The 18,186-nt window shown below is 43.4% G+C and overlaps 1 protein-coding gene across 1 annotated transcript in view; it reads left to right on the top strand.

The window, feature by feature from the left end:
* LOC126195737 (uncharacterized) overlaps positions 1 to 18,186 on the top strand; it is a 238,177-nt gene that overhangs the window by 59,843 nt on the left and 160,148 nt on the right. Inside the window, exon 2 of the mRNA XM_049934364.1 lies at positions 17,276 to 17,370. Coding sequence (XP_049790321.1) covers positions 17,281 to 17,370 — 90 coding nt within the window. The 5' untranslated portion in view covers positions 17,276 to 17,280. The remainder of the gene's footprint in view (positions 1 to 17,275; positions 17,371 to 18,186) is intronic.

Below are 18,186 nucleotides of genomic sequence, written 5' to 3'. Positions count from 1 at the left end.
TCTACTCCCGGGACCTCGTTTCGGCTCAGGTCTTTCAGTGCTCTGTCAAACTCTTCACGCAGTATCGTATCTCCCATTTCCTCTTCATGTACATTCTCTTCCATTTCTATAATATTGTCCTCAAGTACATCGCCCTTGTATACACCCTCTATATACTCCTTCCACCTTTCTGCTTTCCCTTCTTTGCTTAGAACTGGGTTTCCATCTGAGCTCTTGATATTCATACAAGTGGTTCTCTTTTCTCCAAAGGTCTCTTTAATTTTCCTGTAGGCAGAATCTATCTTACCCCTAGTAAGATAAGCCTCTACATCCTTACATTTGTCCCCTAGCCATCCCTGCTTAGCCGTTGCACTTCCTGTCGATCTCATTTTTGAGACGTTTGTATTCCTTTTTGCCTGCTTCATTTACTGCATTTTTATATTTTCTCATTCCATCAATTAAATTCAATATTTCTTATGTTACCCAAGGATTTCTACTAGCCCTCGTCTTTTTACCTACTTGATCCTCTGCTGCCTTCACTACTTCATCCCTCAGAGCTACCCATTCTTCTTCTACTGTATTTCTTTCCCCCATTCCTGTCAATTGTTCCCTTATGCTCTTCCTGAAACTCCGTACAACCGCTGGTTTAATCAATTTGTCCAGGTCCCATCTCCTTAAATTGTCACCTTTTTGCAGTTTCTTCAGTTTTAATCTACTGTTCATGACCAATAGATTGTGGTCAGAGTCCACATCTGCGCCTGGAAATGTCTTACAATTTAATACCTGGTTCCTAAATCTCTGCCTTACCATTATATAATCTATCTGATACCTTCTAGTATTTCCAGGATTATTCCATGTGTACAACCTTATTTTATGATTCTTGAACCAAGTGTTAGCTATGATTAAGTTATGCTCTGTGCAAAATTTTACCAGGCGGCTTCCTCTTTCATTTCTTTCCCCCAAACCATATTCACCTACTATGTTTCCTTCTCTCCCTTTTCCTATTCTCGAATTCCAGTCACCCATCACTATTAAATTTTCGTCTCCCTTCACTACCTGAATAATTTCTTTTATCTCATCATACATTTCTTCAATTTCTTCATCATCTGCAGAGCTAGTTGGCATATAAACTTGTACGACTGTAGTAGGTGTGGGCTTCGTGTCTATCTTAGCCACAATAATGCGTTCATTATGCTGTTTGTAGTAGCTTACCCGCTCCCCTATTTTTTTTATTCATTATGAAAACTACTCCTGATTTTGTATTTATAACCCTGTATTCACCTGACCAAAAGTCTTGTTCCTCCTGCCACCGAACTTCACTAATTCCCACTATATCTAACTTTAACCTATCCATTTCCCTTTTTAAATTTTCTAACCTAGCTGCTCGATTAAGGGATCTGACATTCCACGCTCCGATCCGTAGAACGCCAGTTTTCTTTCTCCTGATAACAACGTCCTCTAGAGTAGTCCCCGCCCGGAGATCCGAATGGGGGACTATTTTACCTCCGGAATATTTTACCCAAGACGACACCATCATCATTTAACCATACAGTAAAGCTGCATGCCCTCGGGAAAAATTACGGCTGTAGTTTCCCCTTGCTTTCAGCCGTTCGCAGTACCAGCACAGCAAGGCCGTTTTGGTTATTGTTACAAGGACAGATCAGTCAATCATCCAGACTGTTGCCCCTGCAACTACTGAAAAGGCTGCTGCCCCTCTTCAGGAACCACACGTTTGTCTGACCCCTCAACAGATACCCCTCCGTTGTGGATGCACCTACGGTACGGCCATCTGTATCACTGAGGCACGCAAGCCTCCCCACCAACGGCAAAGTCCATGGTTCATACACATCCGATAGTGTAAATCGGACATGTCGCTATATCGATATCAAAATGGCAATATCGGCTCAGATATTTTTATTTTGAATATTTTTCACTATTTTCGATAAATATTTGAAGCTGTTCTTTTGAAATTGTAGTATAACATAAATTTTCTTTCGAAGTGTGAAGGAGTCGTACCACTTTTTGAGCTTTCATCACGTCCAGTCTTTGTCTTTGACTCTGTGAAGCAAGTACATGTGGCACAAAAGAACAAGTCCGATTGCACTGGGGGGAGGGGGGGGGTATTTGGCGGTGTGAATGGAATAACAATATTTCCGATGTGTAGAAATAACACACCAGTTGCGTTGAAAAACGATTTTGTGAGGGGAAATGCTGATGTAATCGGTACTCGGCTTTGCAGCGTTTAGCTTTACCACGCAATTTTGACATCAGAACTGCTAGGTCCATGGTGTTTGCAGAAATGAAAAGACAGAGAAGTCGACATGAAGCGTTCCGGACAAATCCGATTTATGACGAAACCGAACGACGGAACCATTTGACACCTTTTATTGTGCCACTTACCGCAGTTACCATTGCTAGGAAAGTGGTTACCGCCAAACTTAAACGTGCATCGTTTCCCTTTCAGTTCTTGCTCTAAGGGGGATAGGCAGACTGCTAACTAGTTGATGCACAGAATATCTGATAATAAATCAATACTTAAGTATACAGCTCTAAAACCGGCAGTATATTTACGATCTGCAGCCGATATTTTTGTAGGCAGATACATCGATTATTCTTCCGTCGATAAATGGTTGCTAGCTTCCGAAATATCGAGAGCCGACACTGATATCATTTTTAAATATCGATATATCAGATCCGCGACATTTTTAAAAATATCAACAATCCTAGTAGCAACACAAAGTTCCCCGCCCGGATAGCCGCCCGTGATAGAACCCCGCTTATGGGATTCGGGCAGGCACGCCAGCCACGGAATAACACCGACAGTGGGAGTGCCGGCCTGTCTGGATGTGGTTTTTAGATGGTTTGCCACATCCCACTAGGTGAATACCGGGCTATTACCAACGACCCGCCTTATTTTTTATACGATTCGCAGTTATTTAGAAAACGTTCGCACACTTTCACATGGATAACACTACACTCAGACAGTTGCAGGATACAAAATTCCGTCCCAGACGGGACAGAGACGGCGGCAAAATTTGTATCGAGCTGCCCTCTAACGTTAACAAAGCCAAATCGCATCGAGCTACGCTCTAACATCAACAATGGCAAATCATACACTGAATACAGAGATACGAGGTGCATTCAAGTTCTAAGGCCTCCGACTTTTTTTCTAATTAACTACTCACCCGGAATCGATGAAACTGGCGTTACTTCTCGACGTAATCGCCCTGCAGACATACACATTTTTCACAACGCTGACGCCATGATTCCATGGCAGCGGCGAAGGCTTCTTTAGGAGTCTGTTTTGACCACTGGAAAATTGCTGAGGCAATAGCAGCACGGCTGATGAATGTGCGGCCACGGAGAGTGTTTTTCATTGTTGGAAAAAGCCAAAAGTCACTTGGAGCCAGGTCAGGTGAGTAGGGAGCATGAGGAATCACTTCAAAGTTATCACGAAGAAACTGTTGCATAACGTTAGCTCGATGTGCGGGTGCGTTTTCTTGGTGAAACAGCACACGCGCAGCCCTTCCCGGACGTTTTTGTTGCAGTGCAGGAAGGAATTTGTTCTTCAAAACATTTTCGTAGGATGAACCTGTTACTGTAGTGCCCTTTGGAACGCAATGGGTAAGGATTACGCCCTCGCTGTCCCAGGACATGGACACCATCATTTTTTAGCACTGGCGGTTACCCGAAATTTTTTTGGTGGCGGTGAATCTGTGTGCTTCCATTGAGCTGACTGGCGCTTTGTTTCTGGATTGAAAAATGGCATCCACGTCTCATCCATTGTCACAACCAACGAAAAGAAAGTGCCATTAATGCTGTCACTGCGCATCAACATTGCTTGGCAACATGCCACACGGGCAGCCATGTGTTCGTCCGTCAGCATTCGTGGCACCCACCTGGATGACACTTTTCGCATTTTGAGGTCGTCATGCAGGATTGTGTGCACAGAACCCACAGAAATGCCAACTCTGGAGGCCATCTGTTCAACAGTCATTCGGCGATCCCCCAAAACAATTCTCTCCACTTTCTCGATCATGTCGTCAGACCGGCTTGTGCGAGCCCGGGATTGTTTCGGTTTGTTGTCACACAATGTTCTGCCTTCATTAAACTGTCACACCCATGAACGCACTTTCGACACATCCATAACTCCATCACCATATGTCTCCTTCAACTGTCGATGAATTTCAATTGGTTTCACACCACGAAAATTCAGAAAACGAATGATTGCACGCTGTTCAAGTAAGGAAAACGTCGCCATTTCAAGTATTTAAAACAGTTCTCATTCTCGCCGCTGGCGGTAAAATTCCATCTGCCGTACGGTGCTGCCATCTCTGGGACGTATTGACAATGAACGCGGCCTCATTTTAAAACAATGCGCATGTTTCTATCTCTTTCCAGTCCAGAGAAAAAAAATCGGAGGCCTTAGAACTTGAATACACCTCGTATGTAAACAGGCAGAATAAGGCGCTACAGTTGGCAACGCTTATATACAAGTGTCTGACGCTATTGTTAGATCGGTTACTGCTGCTACATTGGCAGATTATCAAGAACGTGGTGTTATAGACGGCGCACGAGCGATGGGACACAGAATCTTCAAGGTAGCAATGAAGTGGGGATTTTCCCGTACGACCATTTCATGAGTGTGCCATGTATATCAGGAATCTGGTAAAACATCAAATCTCCGACATCGCTGTGGCAAGCAAAAGATCCTGCAAGAACGGGACCAACGACGACTGAAGAGAACCATTCAACGTGACAGAAGTGCAACCCTTCCGCAAATTGCTGCAGATTTCAATGCTGGACGATCAATCAGTGTCGGCGTGCGAACCATTCAACGAAACATCATCGTGTGGGCTTTCGGAGCCAAAGGCCCACTCGTGTACCGTTGATGACTGCACGGCTTAAAGCTTTACCCTGCGCCTGCCCTGTCTACATCGACTTTTTGCTGTTGACGACTGAAAACACGTAGCCTGGTCGGACGATTCTCGTTTCAAATTGTATCGAGTGGATGGTCGTGTACGGGTATGGAGACAACCTCATAAATCCATGGACGCTGCATGTCAGCAGCGGACTTTTCAAGCTGGTGGAGGCTCTGTAATGGTGTGAGGCATGTGCAGTTGGAGTGATATGGGACCCGTGATACGTCTAGATACGACTCTGACAGGTTACACATACATAAGCATCCTATCTGATCACCTGCATCCGTTCGTGTCCATTGTACATTCCGACCGACTTGGGCAGTTCCAGCAGGTCAATGCGACACCCCACACGTCCAGGATTGCTACAGAGAGGCTCCAGAAAAATTCTTCTGAGTTTAAACAAATCAGCTGGCCACCAAACTCCCTAGACATGAACATTATTGAGCATATCTGGGATGCCTTGAAACGTGCTGTTCAGAAGAGATCTCCACCCCCTCGTACTCCTACTGATTTACGCACAGCCTTGCAGGATTCATGGTGTCAATTGCCTCCAGCATTATGTCAGGTATTAGTCGAGTCCATGCCACGTAGTGTTGTGGCACTTCTGCGGCTCGCGGGTGCCCTACACGATATTAGGCAGGAGTACCAGTTTGTTTGGTTCTTCAGTGTATGATAAAAGGTACCTACTTTGTGTTTGTACCGGATAAAGGCAACAGAAAGAAAAGAAGCTGTAACAACATAAATTGCTTCCAGACCAGTTCAGCTTTGCGCTGAAGTATCCGAAGTCATGGGATATCTCTTAATATCCTGTTGGACTTGCTTTTGCCCGGTGGAGTGCAGCAACTCGACATGGATTGGATTCATCAAGTCGTTGGAAGTCCTCTGCAGAAATATTGAGGCATTGCTGACGCTAAAGCGGTACATAATTGCGAAAGTTTTGGCGGTGCAGGATTTTGCTCTGTCAATTATGTCTCATAAATTTCCCAACTGATTTACGTCAGGTGACCTGGGTGGCCAAATCATTCTCTCGAATTATCGGGAACGTTGTTCAAACCAGTTACGAGCAATTGTGGCCCGCTGACATGGCGGATTCTCATCTAAAACTATTCCATCGCTGTTTCGCTGCAAATGGTCTCCAAGTAACAGAGCGTAACCATTTCCAGTCAATGATCACCCTGGTGGGCAAGTGGACCCAATCCATTCCATGTAAACACAGCCCGCACTACTACAGGGCCACAACCAGCTTGTACAGTGCCTTGTTGACATCTCGGGTTCATGGCTTCGTAGGGTCTGCGCCACACTCGATCCATACCATCAGCACTTGCTGATATGAGCTGCCCATGGTTTTCCAGTCGTTTAGCGTCCAACCAATATGGTCACGAGCCCAGGAGAGGTGATGCCGTGCTGTTAACAAAGGCACTCGCGTTGGTCGTCTGTTTCCATAACCCATTGACATCAAATTTCGCTGCATTGTCCTAACGTATACGTTCATCGTACGTCCCACATTGATATCCGCTGTTATTTCAAGCTAAGTTGCTTGTCTGTTAGCACTGACAATTGTACGCAATCGGCGCTGCTCTCGGTCGTTAAGTGAAGGCTGTGGCCACTACGTTGTCCGTGGTGAGAGGTAATTCTGGTATTCTCGCGCACTCTTAACTCTGTGTATTTCGGAATATTGAATTCCCTAACAATTTCCGAAATGGAATGTAACATGTGTCTATCTCCAACTGCCATTCCGCGTAGAGAGTGTTGTATTCTCCTTAGCCGCTTTTACGTCGTCTCGTTGTCTCTGTAGAGCTGTACCATGGGAAGCAAGGAGAGCATGTTGGGTGGTGGCCGGTATCCTCGTTCTATAACACAAACTGCACGCAATTAATACCTGGGTTCTTTATTCATAAACAAAGAGCTGCTTAAATTTCCATGTCCTGTGCTAGAAGCTCTCTTCTGTATAGTCACGTGTCCTCAATGCTGTTCAAGTTGAAGTCTGCTATGTTCACTATAAGGTTGCTATGTGCTGCCTGTCTCCGTGCTAGAGGCTAAGTCTGCGGCTCCCTCTTTGTGACACGCTGGAACTCCACGACGTACAAACTAACTGGTGTAGCTGGAACGATCTAACTGACGAACTAACTAACTAACTAACTGGCTAACTGGCCCTCCGGTCCGCGGCAGTGATCCTAAATAATGGCGGCTGAGAGTGCGTTGGTGATGCATTTCCAGCGAGTTTTGTCGTTGGCCTCTATCGAAACTGTCGTAAACTCTATGCTGCCTGGTGTGCTGGCCCCAGCGTACGCCAGCACAGACAGTATGTCAATTCCCGTCTTGCGGCCATAATTGGCCATAATCACGTCAAAAACGTTTTCACACGAATCACTTGAGCACATATGACTGCTCCGCCATTGCACTGTCCTTTTATACCTTGTGTAAGCGATACCATCGCCATCTATACATGTGCACATCGCTATCCCATGACTTATGTCTCCTCAGTGGAAGAAAAAGATGGAAATGAGCGTACGGCATTGTGGGCCGGGAGTCCCCCATTCGGGGAAGTTCGGCCGCCGAGGGCAAGTTCTTATTGCATTCGACGCCACATTGGGCGACTTGCGCGTCGGAGATGGTGATGAAATTATGACGAGGACAACACAACACCCAGTCCATGAGCGGAGAAAATCTCTTGCTCCATCCGGGAATCGAACCCGAGCCCCTTTGCATGGCATTCCGCCGCAGACCTTTAAGCTAACGGCGACGGACGCCTCAGTGGAAGAGCACATCGTGTTCACAAAGTATTTTATAAAAACTTTGTTGTTCTTTAAAAAAATTGTAGCTTATCGTGCTTCTCTATGAAGTGCGTCAATGCGTCGTTCTTTTTAAGAGAACACTGTCTTCGTGTCTATCCCTTATAAGTAGACACGCTTTTTCGTCGTTTATATAACGAGAACATTACGTCGACTCGGGTGTCTAAGCATGAATTCACTCAAGGTCTTGTAAAGAGATTAGTTGCTGTAGTAATAGCCGTTCAAAATGTTGTCCCTTCTAAAAGAAAGATGAGAGTTTAACGGGCAGTCGACGTTAAGGTCATCAGAAGCTGTATTGGATTGGGAAAGGACGGGCAATTACATCCGCCATGTCCATTTCCGCAGGAATCACACAGTTATTTGCGGTGTATGAGTGAGGGAAAGCACGGAATAACTAAATCCATGTGGCCGGACGGTGATTCAAAATCTCGCTCTTTCTTTATGTGAGTCCGGTGTGCGACCTCGTTCGGTCCGACATCTCTTACCGGGGAATATGACGTCATTCCGATTTCGCGGAAAGCAGGAGAAAAAGTGATGGCGCTGTTTCAGGGAATTGTGCACGCTAATTTTTTTTTTATAATCTGCGTCACGGCAGTGTCCCGGAACCAGTTATGCTGATTGGTTCAGGGTGCCGCGTAAAATATGGGCGAAGGAAAGAATGAAAGAATACCAGGAAGACTTCTCCCTGGTGGTCGCGCCGGTGCTTTCCACACGTGTGACGGTGGGTCCGACGTGGCCGTGGAATTTGGATACGGTAACAGCACACAACCTTTCTCACTGCAGTAATTTATCGAAAGTACAGCTAGCTCACTGCTACAGTCTTGCAGGTAATCCGTTGCCAGAGGCCTGTCGACTTTCATACTACGCGCTCTAAACCTTGTGCGGTTCTATTGAATACACCGAGCCTACTACATCTACATACGTAACTTCGCAAGCCACCTTCGCGTCGGGATTGGTAGTCTAGCGGTAAACCGAGAAGTCGTGGTTCCGAATGCCAGTCGAACCACGGAAATTTTTCAGACTGTCTGTAGCCCAGTCTTCACCTCTTGTGATGCGAAGATTCATCACGAACGACATGTGATCCAGATTCCAAGCTAAAGTTGACTCTATCGACTTTCCATGAGACGTCACATTGACACTCAAAGCTGCTATGTGAATTATTTGTTCTGGGAACCTTGGTAATGTTTATCTCGGTGGCACGGAGAAAGGGCAAGTGCGTGGAATATAATGGGTGAATCATAAAAATGACGCGGCGTCAGGGAATGCCCCCAACCGCAGTGTTCTCGGAAGTACGTCTTTATCCTTAGTACCCTCACTTTGAAGAACCCTAGGTTCGCCGTTTCCCAGAGTATTGTGGTAGTTTTCCTAGTAGCCTTGGTCCCTTAAGATTGTAAACGTGTTACCTGTACGTTAGGTGTGTTGTATATCTATCGGGCGTTACCTCACTTCGATCACTTTCTTTGCGTATGCTATCAGTGTCTTGCTAGACTACCCTAGAAACCGGAAGCGGTCAACCGTCTGGAAACTTAATGAGGCTACATAAAGTGCCGCTTAATTTACGGCTTAATTTACGGAATACTTTTGTTGTACATAGTTACCCGTCCGTCACTTCAAAATAAACAGTACTTATAGCAAACAAAAACATATCAAACACCGGTTCAGTAGTCCGTTGAGCTTATATAAAATATTTTTCTGTTATTTATACACAATATTCGCACTTCTCAGTAAAAACACGAAACTCCTGCCTTTGGCCATGATGAACATTCTACTGAGCACAAAATATCAACAATAATTGTATAGATTTTTTATGTTATGCTTGTAAACTGTACTTGCGTCAGATTACCTTCAAAATCAAATGGCTCTGAGCACTATTCGACTTAACTTCTGAGGTCATCAGTCGCCTAGAACTTAGAACTAATTAAACCTAACTAAGCTAAGGACATCACACACATCCATGCCCAAGGCAGGATTCGAACCTGCGACCGTAGCGGTCGCCCGGTTCCAGACTGTAGCGCCTAGAACCGCACGGCCACTCCGGCCGGCCAGATTACCTTCTGTGGTTACATAAAAGTGCAGTAGACACTCAGTTAATTTTTATTATTTATAAAATTCAATTGATGTTTTGTATGGATATAAAATACACCAAGGGGTTACACTGAACGATGTGAGAGAAGTAGTCGCCTCCCAGTTTCTCTCTCACACATTCACTGAAGTTTCTTTCCCTACCAGCACTACCAGTACTACCGGTAATCGTATCTGCGTCATTTATTTACTGTAGCCCTACCAAAACTACCGAACCCTAGTTTTGGTAGCGCGCGCAACTCCACTAGTGAGGTACAAACTTTAACCTGGGACTCAGTCTTCAGACGACGCCACAGAAGCACTGAAATTCTGTTTCCTTCGAAAAAAGGAAAAAAAAAAACAACGCACGACGTAGGAAGCAAGGAGGCTATAAAAAGCAGATTACCGCAAAAACCACTTTTCTGCGCCAATCTGCATCTTATAGAGCCTCCCTATATTCACTTTCAACGTCTATGTCAAACATAGGCCCTAATCTGAGGGAGAAATTTCTACAAAACACAGGACGAGAAGAGATTCGAAGCGTTTGAGATGTGGTATTACCAAAAAACTCTAAAATTGATTTGAGTGAATAAAGCAGAATTTTCCACATCCTCATTCTTGAGAGTAATATGAGGGCTATCCGCAAAGTTAGGTCCGATTGGTTGCGAAACGAAAACCAGAGTGAAAGTCAAAAATGTTTTATTTTCAACAGTCAGCTACACCTTCCAACTACTTCGTTACATACTAGCCATAGTAGCATTGTACCAACTTTCCAATAACCTCGCCATAAAAGGCAGATGCCTACGCTTTCTGCGAATTCTCTACGTTGAACTGCAACTTGTTGTCTCTGCGAAAATGTTATCTTCATAGCCAGCAGTCGTATGAGAAGAGATGAAAATCAGAGGGAGCCAAGTCCGGACTGTATGACGCGTGATTGAAAACGCTGTTGAAGCGACGTAGTTGCCCCTGCAGTGTGCTGCCGACAATTGTGATAAAAGACTGAAATGCATGACAGTTACGTTCTGTCGGCTGCCTGAAATCAGGCGAAATCTCTAAGCAGGCACTCATACTTGACGGAAGACACTTTTTTCTAGGCATCTTTACGCGCTGACTGTGCGTTCAGAACTGAAAAGAGCGTCCTGAAAAACCGACGGGCATACTTAAGACACTGCCCAACACATCTACCGAAGCTACATCGGATTTGCACTGTGGTTCCCAATTTGCAATCGATCGGACCTTACTTACCAAACATCACGTATATAGAAAACTTTTCTTTTTGATTCATCAGTCTTCTGGCTGGATTGATGCGGCCCGCCACGAATTCCTCTCCTGTGCCAACCTCTTCATCTCAGAGCAGCACATTGCAACCTACGTCCTCAATTATTTGCTGGATATATTCCAATCTCTGTCTTCCTCTACAGTTTGTGCCCTCTACAGCTCCCTCTAGTACCAGGGAAGTCATTCCCTCATATCTTAACAGATGTCTTATCATCCCATCCCTTCTCCTTACGGTGTTTTCCGAACATTCCTTTCCTCTCCGATTCTGCGCAGAATCTCCTCATTCCTTACCTTATCAGTCCACTTAATTTTCAACGTTCATCTGTAGCACTACATATCAAACGCATCGATTCTCTTCTGTTCCGGTTTTCCCACAGCCCATGTTTCACTACCATACAATGCTGTACTCCAGGTGTACATTCTCAGAAATTTCTTCCCCAAATTAAGGCCTATGTTTGCTAGTAATAGACTTCTTTTGGCCAAAAATGCCCTTTTTGCCATTACTAGTCTGCATTTGATGTCCTCCTTGCTCCATCCGTCATTGGTTTTTTGCTACCCAGGTAGTAGAATTCCTTAACTTCATCTACTTTGTGACCATCAATCCTGATGTTACGTTTCTCCCTGCTCTCATTTCTGCTCCTTTCATTACTTTCATCTTTCTTCAATTTGGTATCAGTCCATATTCTGTACTCATTAGACTGTTCATTCCATTCAGCAGATCATGTAATTCTTCTTCACTTTCACTCAGAACAGCAATGTCATCAGCGAATCGTATCATTGGTCCCCTTTCACTTGAATTTTAATTCAACTCCTAAACCTTTCTTTTAATTCCATCATTGATTCTTCGACGTATACATTGAACAGTAGGAGCGAAACACTACATCCCTGTCTTACCCCCTTTTTAATCCGAGCACTTCGTTCTTGGTCGTCCACTCCTATTATTTCCTCTTGGCTCTTGTACGTGTTGTATATTACCCGTCTCTCCCCATAGCTTACCCCTATTTTTCTCAGAATTTCGAACATGTTGCACCATTTTACATTGTCTAGGTCGACAAATCCTATGAATGCGTTTTGATTTTTCTTTAGTCTTGCTTCCATTATCAACCGCAACGTCAGAATTGCCTCTCTCGTAATGATGTTTGGTTTTGTTGAGCGCTCAACTTGCAGTCATCAGCGCCCATACAAAGTCCCAATTTTTCACACCGTCAAGTATTTTTACTCAGTCCAATTTTGCCACTCTCACGAACGATGATGCTGACGGTGATGAATTGATAAGGACATCACAAACACCCAGTCCCCGGGCAGAGAAAATTCCCAACCCGGCCGGGAATCGAAGCCCGGACCAGAGACAGCAACGCTAACCACGCCTCTCTTCTGCATTTTCCTTTTCTAAAACCAAACTGATCGTCATCTAGCACATCCTCAGTTTTCTTGTACATTATTCGTGTCAGAGGCTTAGGTGCATGAGCTGTTAAGCTGTATGATAATTCTCGCACTTGCCAGCTCTCGCAGTCTTCAGAATTATGTGGATGATATTATTCCGAAAGTCAGATGGAATGTCGCCAGACTCATACATTCTACATACCAACGTGAATAACCGTTTTGTTGCCACTCCCTCAATGATTTGAGAAATTCTGATGGAATGTTATTTATCCCTTCTGCTTTATTTGATCTTAAGTCCTCCAAAGCTCTTTTAAATTCTGATTCTAATACTGGATCCCCTATCGCTTCTAAATCGACTTCTGTTTCTTCTTTATCACATCCGACAAATCGTCCCCTTCGTAGAGGCTTCCACTGTATTCTTTCCACCTCTCCGCTCTCTCACCTGCATTTAACTGTAGAATTCCTGTTGCACTCTTAATAATACCACCCTTGCTTTTAATGTCACGGAAGGTTGTTTTGACTTTCCTGTACGCTGAGTCTGTCCTTCCGATAATCATTTCTTTTTCGATTTCTTCACATTCTTTACATTTTTCATTCAGCCATTTCGTCTTAGCTTACCTGCGCTTCCTATTTATTTCATTCCTCAGTGAAGTGTTTCTGTATTCCTGAGTTTCCTGGAACATGTTTGTACTTCCTTCTTTCATCAATCAACTGAAGTATTACTTCTGTGACCCATTGTACTTCGCAGTTACCATCTTTATACCTATGTTTTTTTTTCTACCTTCTGTGATGGCACTTTTTAGATGTCCATTCCTCTTCAACTGTACTGTCTACTGAGCTATTCCTTATTGCTGTATCTACAGCCTTAGAGAACTTCAACCGTATCTCGTCATTCCTTGGTACCTCCATATCCCACTTCTTTGCGTATCGGTTCTTCCTGACTAAAACCTTAAACTTCAGCCTACTTTTCGTCAGTACTATATTGTGATTTGAGTCTATATCTGATCCTGGGTACGCCTTACAATCCAGTATCTGATTTCGGGATCTCTGTCTGATGACGATGTAATCTAACTGAAATCTTCCCGTAACACCCGGCCTTTTGCCACTATACCTCCTCTTCTTTTCATTCTTGAACAGAGTATTAGCTATTACTAGCTCAAATTTATTACAGAACTCAATTAGTCTTTCTGCTCTCTCATTCCTTGTCCCAAGCCCATATTCTGCTGTAGCCTTTTCTTGTACTTCTTCCCCTACAACTGCATTCCAGTCCCCCTACTAGATTTTCATCTCTCTTTACGTACAGTGTTACCCTTTCAACATCCTCATATATTTTCTCTCTCTCTCCATCTTCAGCTTGCGACGTAGGCATGTATACCTGAAATATCGTTGTCGGTGTTGGTTTGCTGTCAATTCTAATACGGACAACCATATCACTGGACTGTTCGCAGTAACACACTCTCTGCTCTATCTTCATGTTCATAACGAATCCTACTCCCGTTATACCATTTTCTGTTGCTGTTGATATTACCCTATATTCATCTGACCAGAAATCCTTGTCTTATTTCCATTTCTCTTCACTGACCCCTAGTACATCTAGATTGAGCCTTTGCATTTCTCTTTTCAGATTTGTTACTTGCCCTACCACGTTCAAGCTTCTGACATTCAACGCCCCGACTCGTAGAACGTTATCCTCTCGTTGATTATTCGGCGTTTTCTTGTGGTCACCTTCCCCTTGGCAGTCCCTCCCGGAGATCCAAATGGGGGACTATTCCGGAATCTTTTGTGAATGGAGAGATCACCATGACACTTATTCCGTTACAAGCGACATATCATGTGGATAAACGTTGTGTCTTTAATACAATGGTTTCCGTTGCCTTCTACATCCTCATGCCGTTGATCATTGCTGATTCTTCCGCCTTTAGGGGCAATTTCCCACCCCTAGGACAAGAGAGTGCCCCTGACATCTGTCCGCTCCTCTGTTCTCTTGACAAGACCGTTGGCAGAATGAGGGTGACTTTTTATACCGTAAGTCTTCGGCCGCCAATGATGATTATTTATCAAAATTTAAGCAGCTGCGGGATTCGAACGCGGGACCGAGAAAGTTTTTATTAGTAATCAAAGACGCTGCCCAGTTTTTTTATCTCATTTTGTTCGTTATATTTGTTCTGGGCGGACGTCTCATGACGCTCGTTCAAATTCATCGTTGATCCATTAACTCAAGTTTTTTTTCCCCATACAGAGGGCAGCCAACCCTCTAATCGAACACGCTGAGCTACCGTGCCGGCGTGGCATAGTTCACTTACAATCCACGCCATTCAAAAATTCTTAGTCGTAAGAAATGAAGATTGATTAAATATACTCCTAGACCACGGGTAACAGTAACGGTATCATTCACTTTAAGAGTAATCATGTGTTAAGACATTGGATATGACTTCAGTAGTGAGTCAAAGAGGGAAAAAATTGTAGGGGAATACAGAAGGTGGAATATATAGAACAAATAGAGGAGTAAATAGTGGCGTATTGCATCAGACCAGTTGGAAGATTAATTACTCAAAGAAAACAAAAATTCTCTGGCTGAAGAGCCGATGTGTTACCGCTGAGTGCGTGGCCCCAACCTATGTAGTGAGAGGGGAATTAATTAACAAAAAGAGAAAACAAAAGACCTTTGTATCTATAACATTCATCGTTCACTATCTTCTGATAAAAATATCAGAAACAATCCAACTACCTGTCACTACTTGGTTACATCCTGGTCGCTGTGCATAAAAGTGACAGTAATCGAGTAGTACTTCGTTATGTTGGAAACTTATCTTTTGCTAGCGAACATACGTGGAAGATGGCGGTATGCGGGATTTATGTACTCGTCCACGTTCAAAAATGTTTCAAATGGCTCTGAGCACTATGGGACTTAACATCTGAGGTCATCAGTCCCCCAGAACTTAGAACTACTTAAACCTAACTAACCTAAGGACATCACACACATCCATGCCCGAGGCAGGATTCGAACCTGCGAGCGTAGAGGTCGCGCGGTTCCAGACTGTAGCGCCTAGAACCGCTCGGCCACTCCGGCACTACCTAAGCTACATATTCTGAACCTGGGCCCCTTGTTGAAAAGAGAATAAATTATTCAAGGAACAATAACGATAGGTCTTCTTAGGAAAACATGAAACTCTCTTGGAATAAATTCTTCATTCATAGACAATGAATCTTCTCACTGAATAAAAAAGTGAATAAATAAGTAAAATAAACTTCCCTTCTTGGAACACAACAGAAGTTCTCTTGATCAATAAAGTAACATAACTTAATCTAATTACAAGGCACCTAATTAGTTCACCACTGTTCAACACATTACCATAGAAGAAGGGCAACTATAGTCAGTATTTGTTATTTGGGTTATGAAAACTTACAAAACATCTGAGAAGCAGTGCTCATACGAGATCGACTGGACAGTAGTTATTAAAGCGAAGGCCGCTCCTATAATTTATCAGACTATTGAGACTCTGGTTGTAAATTCCAGTTTACATTAATGTTCGTGTTGCACAAATTTTAGCGTTTCCACTGTGCAGGAAGGTGACACTATTCTCTGAAATCAGTAAAGTTACATAAACGCTTAATATCATTTAGTAGATGAAAATAGCATGTAGATAGTGTAAGAAAAAAAGCTGTGGCTTTCTTCGAAGTGATTGCTTTTTATATTCCTATCTCTGTGAATAGATTAACAGTAGTCGTAAGTTGTTAGTATGTTTATATTGTAACAGAACGGTAAAATTCTGATGTTTCACTGCGTAAATATAAATCCATAGTATTCTGAGGTACAACTCAAGTCTTCTGGAAACTGATTATGGACGACGACTCCACTGAACGGACCAGGAAATCTACTTCCATTGTTTGCACCGTCTCGCCATTTGAAGAATTTTACATTGGTATGGAAAACTGAAAAATGTAACGGAATGTGTTGTAAAATAATAATTAGAACGCTAAGAAACAAAGGGAGGCAACAATTCTAAAGCTGTAAAAGACTGTGGCTACAACAGCTGGATTATAAGCGTGGGTCCGCACTAACAATGACAAAAATGGATTCCAGAGTCTCAGAAATGCCATTTTATCGAGAGGTTGTGGGGGTGACAGAGACAGGGAAACAAATGAACACATTCGGCGGAGACTTGACATTTACAGCTTAAATGAAAAATCTTAGTATGGCGTCAGAATTGGAGATCTGATACACAACGGGCGAGAGATGAACGTTTGCCAGAAGCGATTTATATGTATAAGTGCATCGTATAGGATTCCGTGGAGTGGACAGGCAAAAAGAAGTTTAAAGATCTTATTCCTTATAATATAAATAAAAATAATAAAAAAAACTAATAAAATAAATATAATTCCTTATAATATAAATAAAAATAACATATTATGAAACTTCCTGGCAGATTAAAACTGTGTATCAGCGCACACTCCGCTGCAGAGTGAAAATCTCATTCTGATAACATATTATGTGTATAATACCTTTTCTTCTCTGTCACCACGTGTTTCTTTAGCGCTTTTATTTTATAAAGATACAGCTGGTTTTCTAATCTCTAACATAAATAACTGTACATCCCATTCGACCAAATAATTACTCAGTGATCATTAAACATTAATTTGTGCCTTCTGTCCCCCTTAATATCACAGTAACTGTCACTGTACACAACGCGGTCGTGTTTCCACATGAGCTGAGCATAGTAAAGTACAAAACTGATTTCTTGTTATAAATTACTGTAGTTATATGGATTATCCACGACATACGTGCTGCTTGAAACTGCAGATATTAAATCTGTGCCCGACGTTAGACTGTCTGCAATGTATGTCTTACATCTGTTTCAGGAAATATGATGTCATCACATTCCAGTTCTATCCTGGCGTTCATTTTAACGATCTTTACGTGTTATTCGGCAGCTTCCTACAAATTTATTCGAAAGGTAAGTGCCAATGTAGAATAACACAAAAGAAATGTACCGGGTCGTTGTAATTAAACTGACAATGTTCCAAGTGCAACAGTGTGATCTTTATACATCGATACATCGCAGGACGCTGAAACTTTGTAAGTATGCTCATTAATCGGTGCGATCATGGCGTATGCTGAAAAAACTAATAGTTCAGATCTCTGACTCCAGGTGAAAATATGGCGCTGTAAGCCATCTGAATGCGCAACGTGTCCAGTTTTGACGTCAGTAAACTATTGTAACTTGGCGACAAGTGCTGATTTCTTTTGTAAAGTGATTATGGGTGTAAAGGGTTAAGAAGGTTGAACTTTTCCATATGAAACGTAGTAGCTATTAAGAAGAAAGACTGTGCACTCCAGGTAAAGTTGTTTTGTCAGAATGGCAGCAATAACAGCGCTACACTCCGGGAACAGCTGCGACTAGGCCCCATGTCAATAAATGTGCTTACGAATACGACCAAGAACACGGCAGATATGCCCCAACCCCCCCCCCCCTTTCAGTACACCTCTTGCAATATGCCGATGACACCGCATTCCTCGCCCTCACTCCTACCCTCCAACGGTCCCAACGCCTTCTCCAGAATCACCTTGACCTTTTTGCCGCATGGTGTAACCAGTGGCTCCTGAAAATCAATCCTTCCAAGACCCAGGCAATCATCGTAAGTCGTACCACTCGCTCCTTCCAGCTCCTGGATTTCTCCCTTACCATCTGCACCCATCCTGTCCGCCTCTCCCCCAACCTCACCTACCTTGCCCTCACCAGTGACCGTCACCTCACCTGGATCCCTCATCT

This window comes from Schistocerca nitens, chromosome 7 (assembly GCF_023898315.1).
Source record: "Schistocerca nitens isolate TAMUIC-IGC-003100 chromosome 7, iqSchNite1.1, whole genome shotgun sequence".
Classification (NCBI taxonomy): Eukaryota; Metazoa; Arthropoda; class Insecta; order Orthoptera; family Acrididae; genus Schistocerca; species Schistocerca nitens.
The sequence above is the reverse complement of the archived record's forward strand: the minus strand, read 5'-3'. Positions and strand labels throughout refer to the sequence as shown.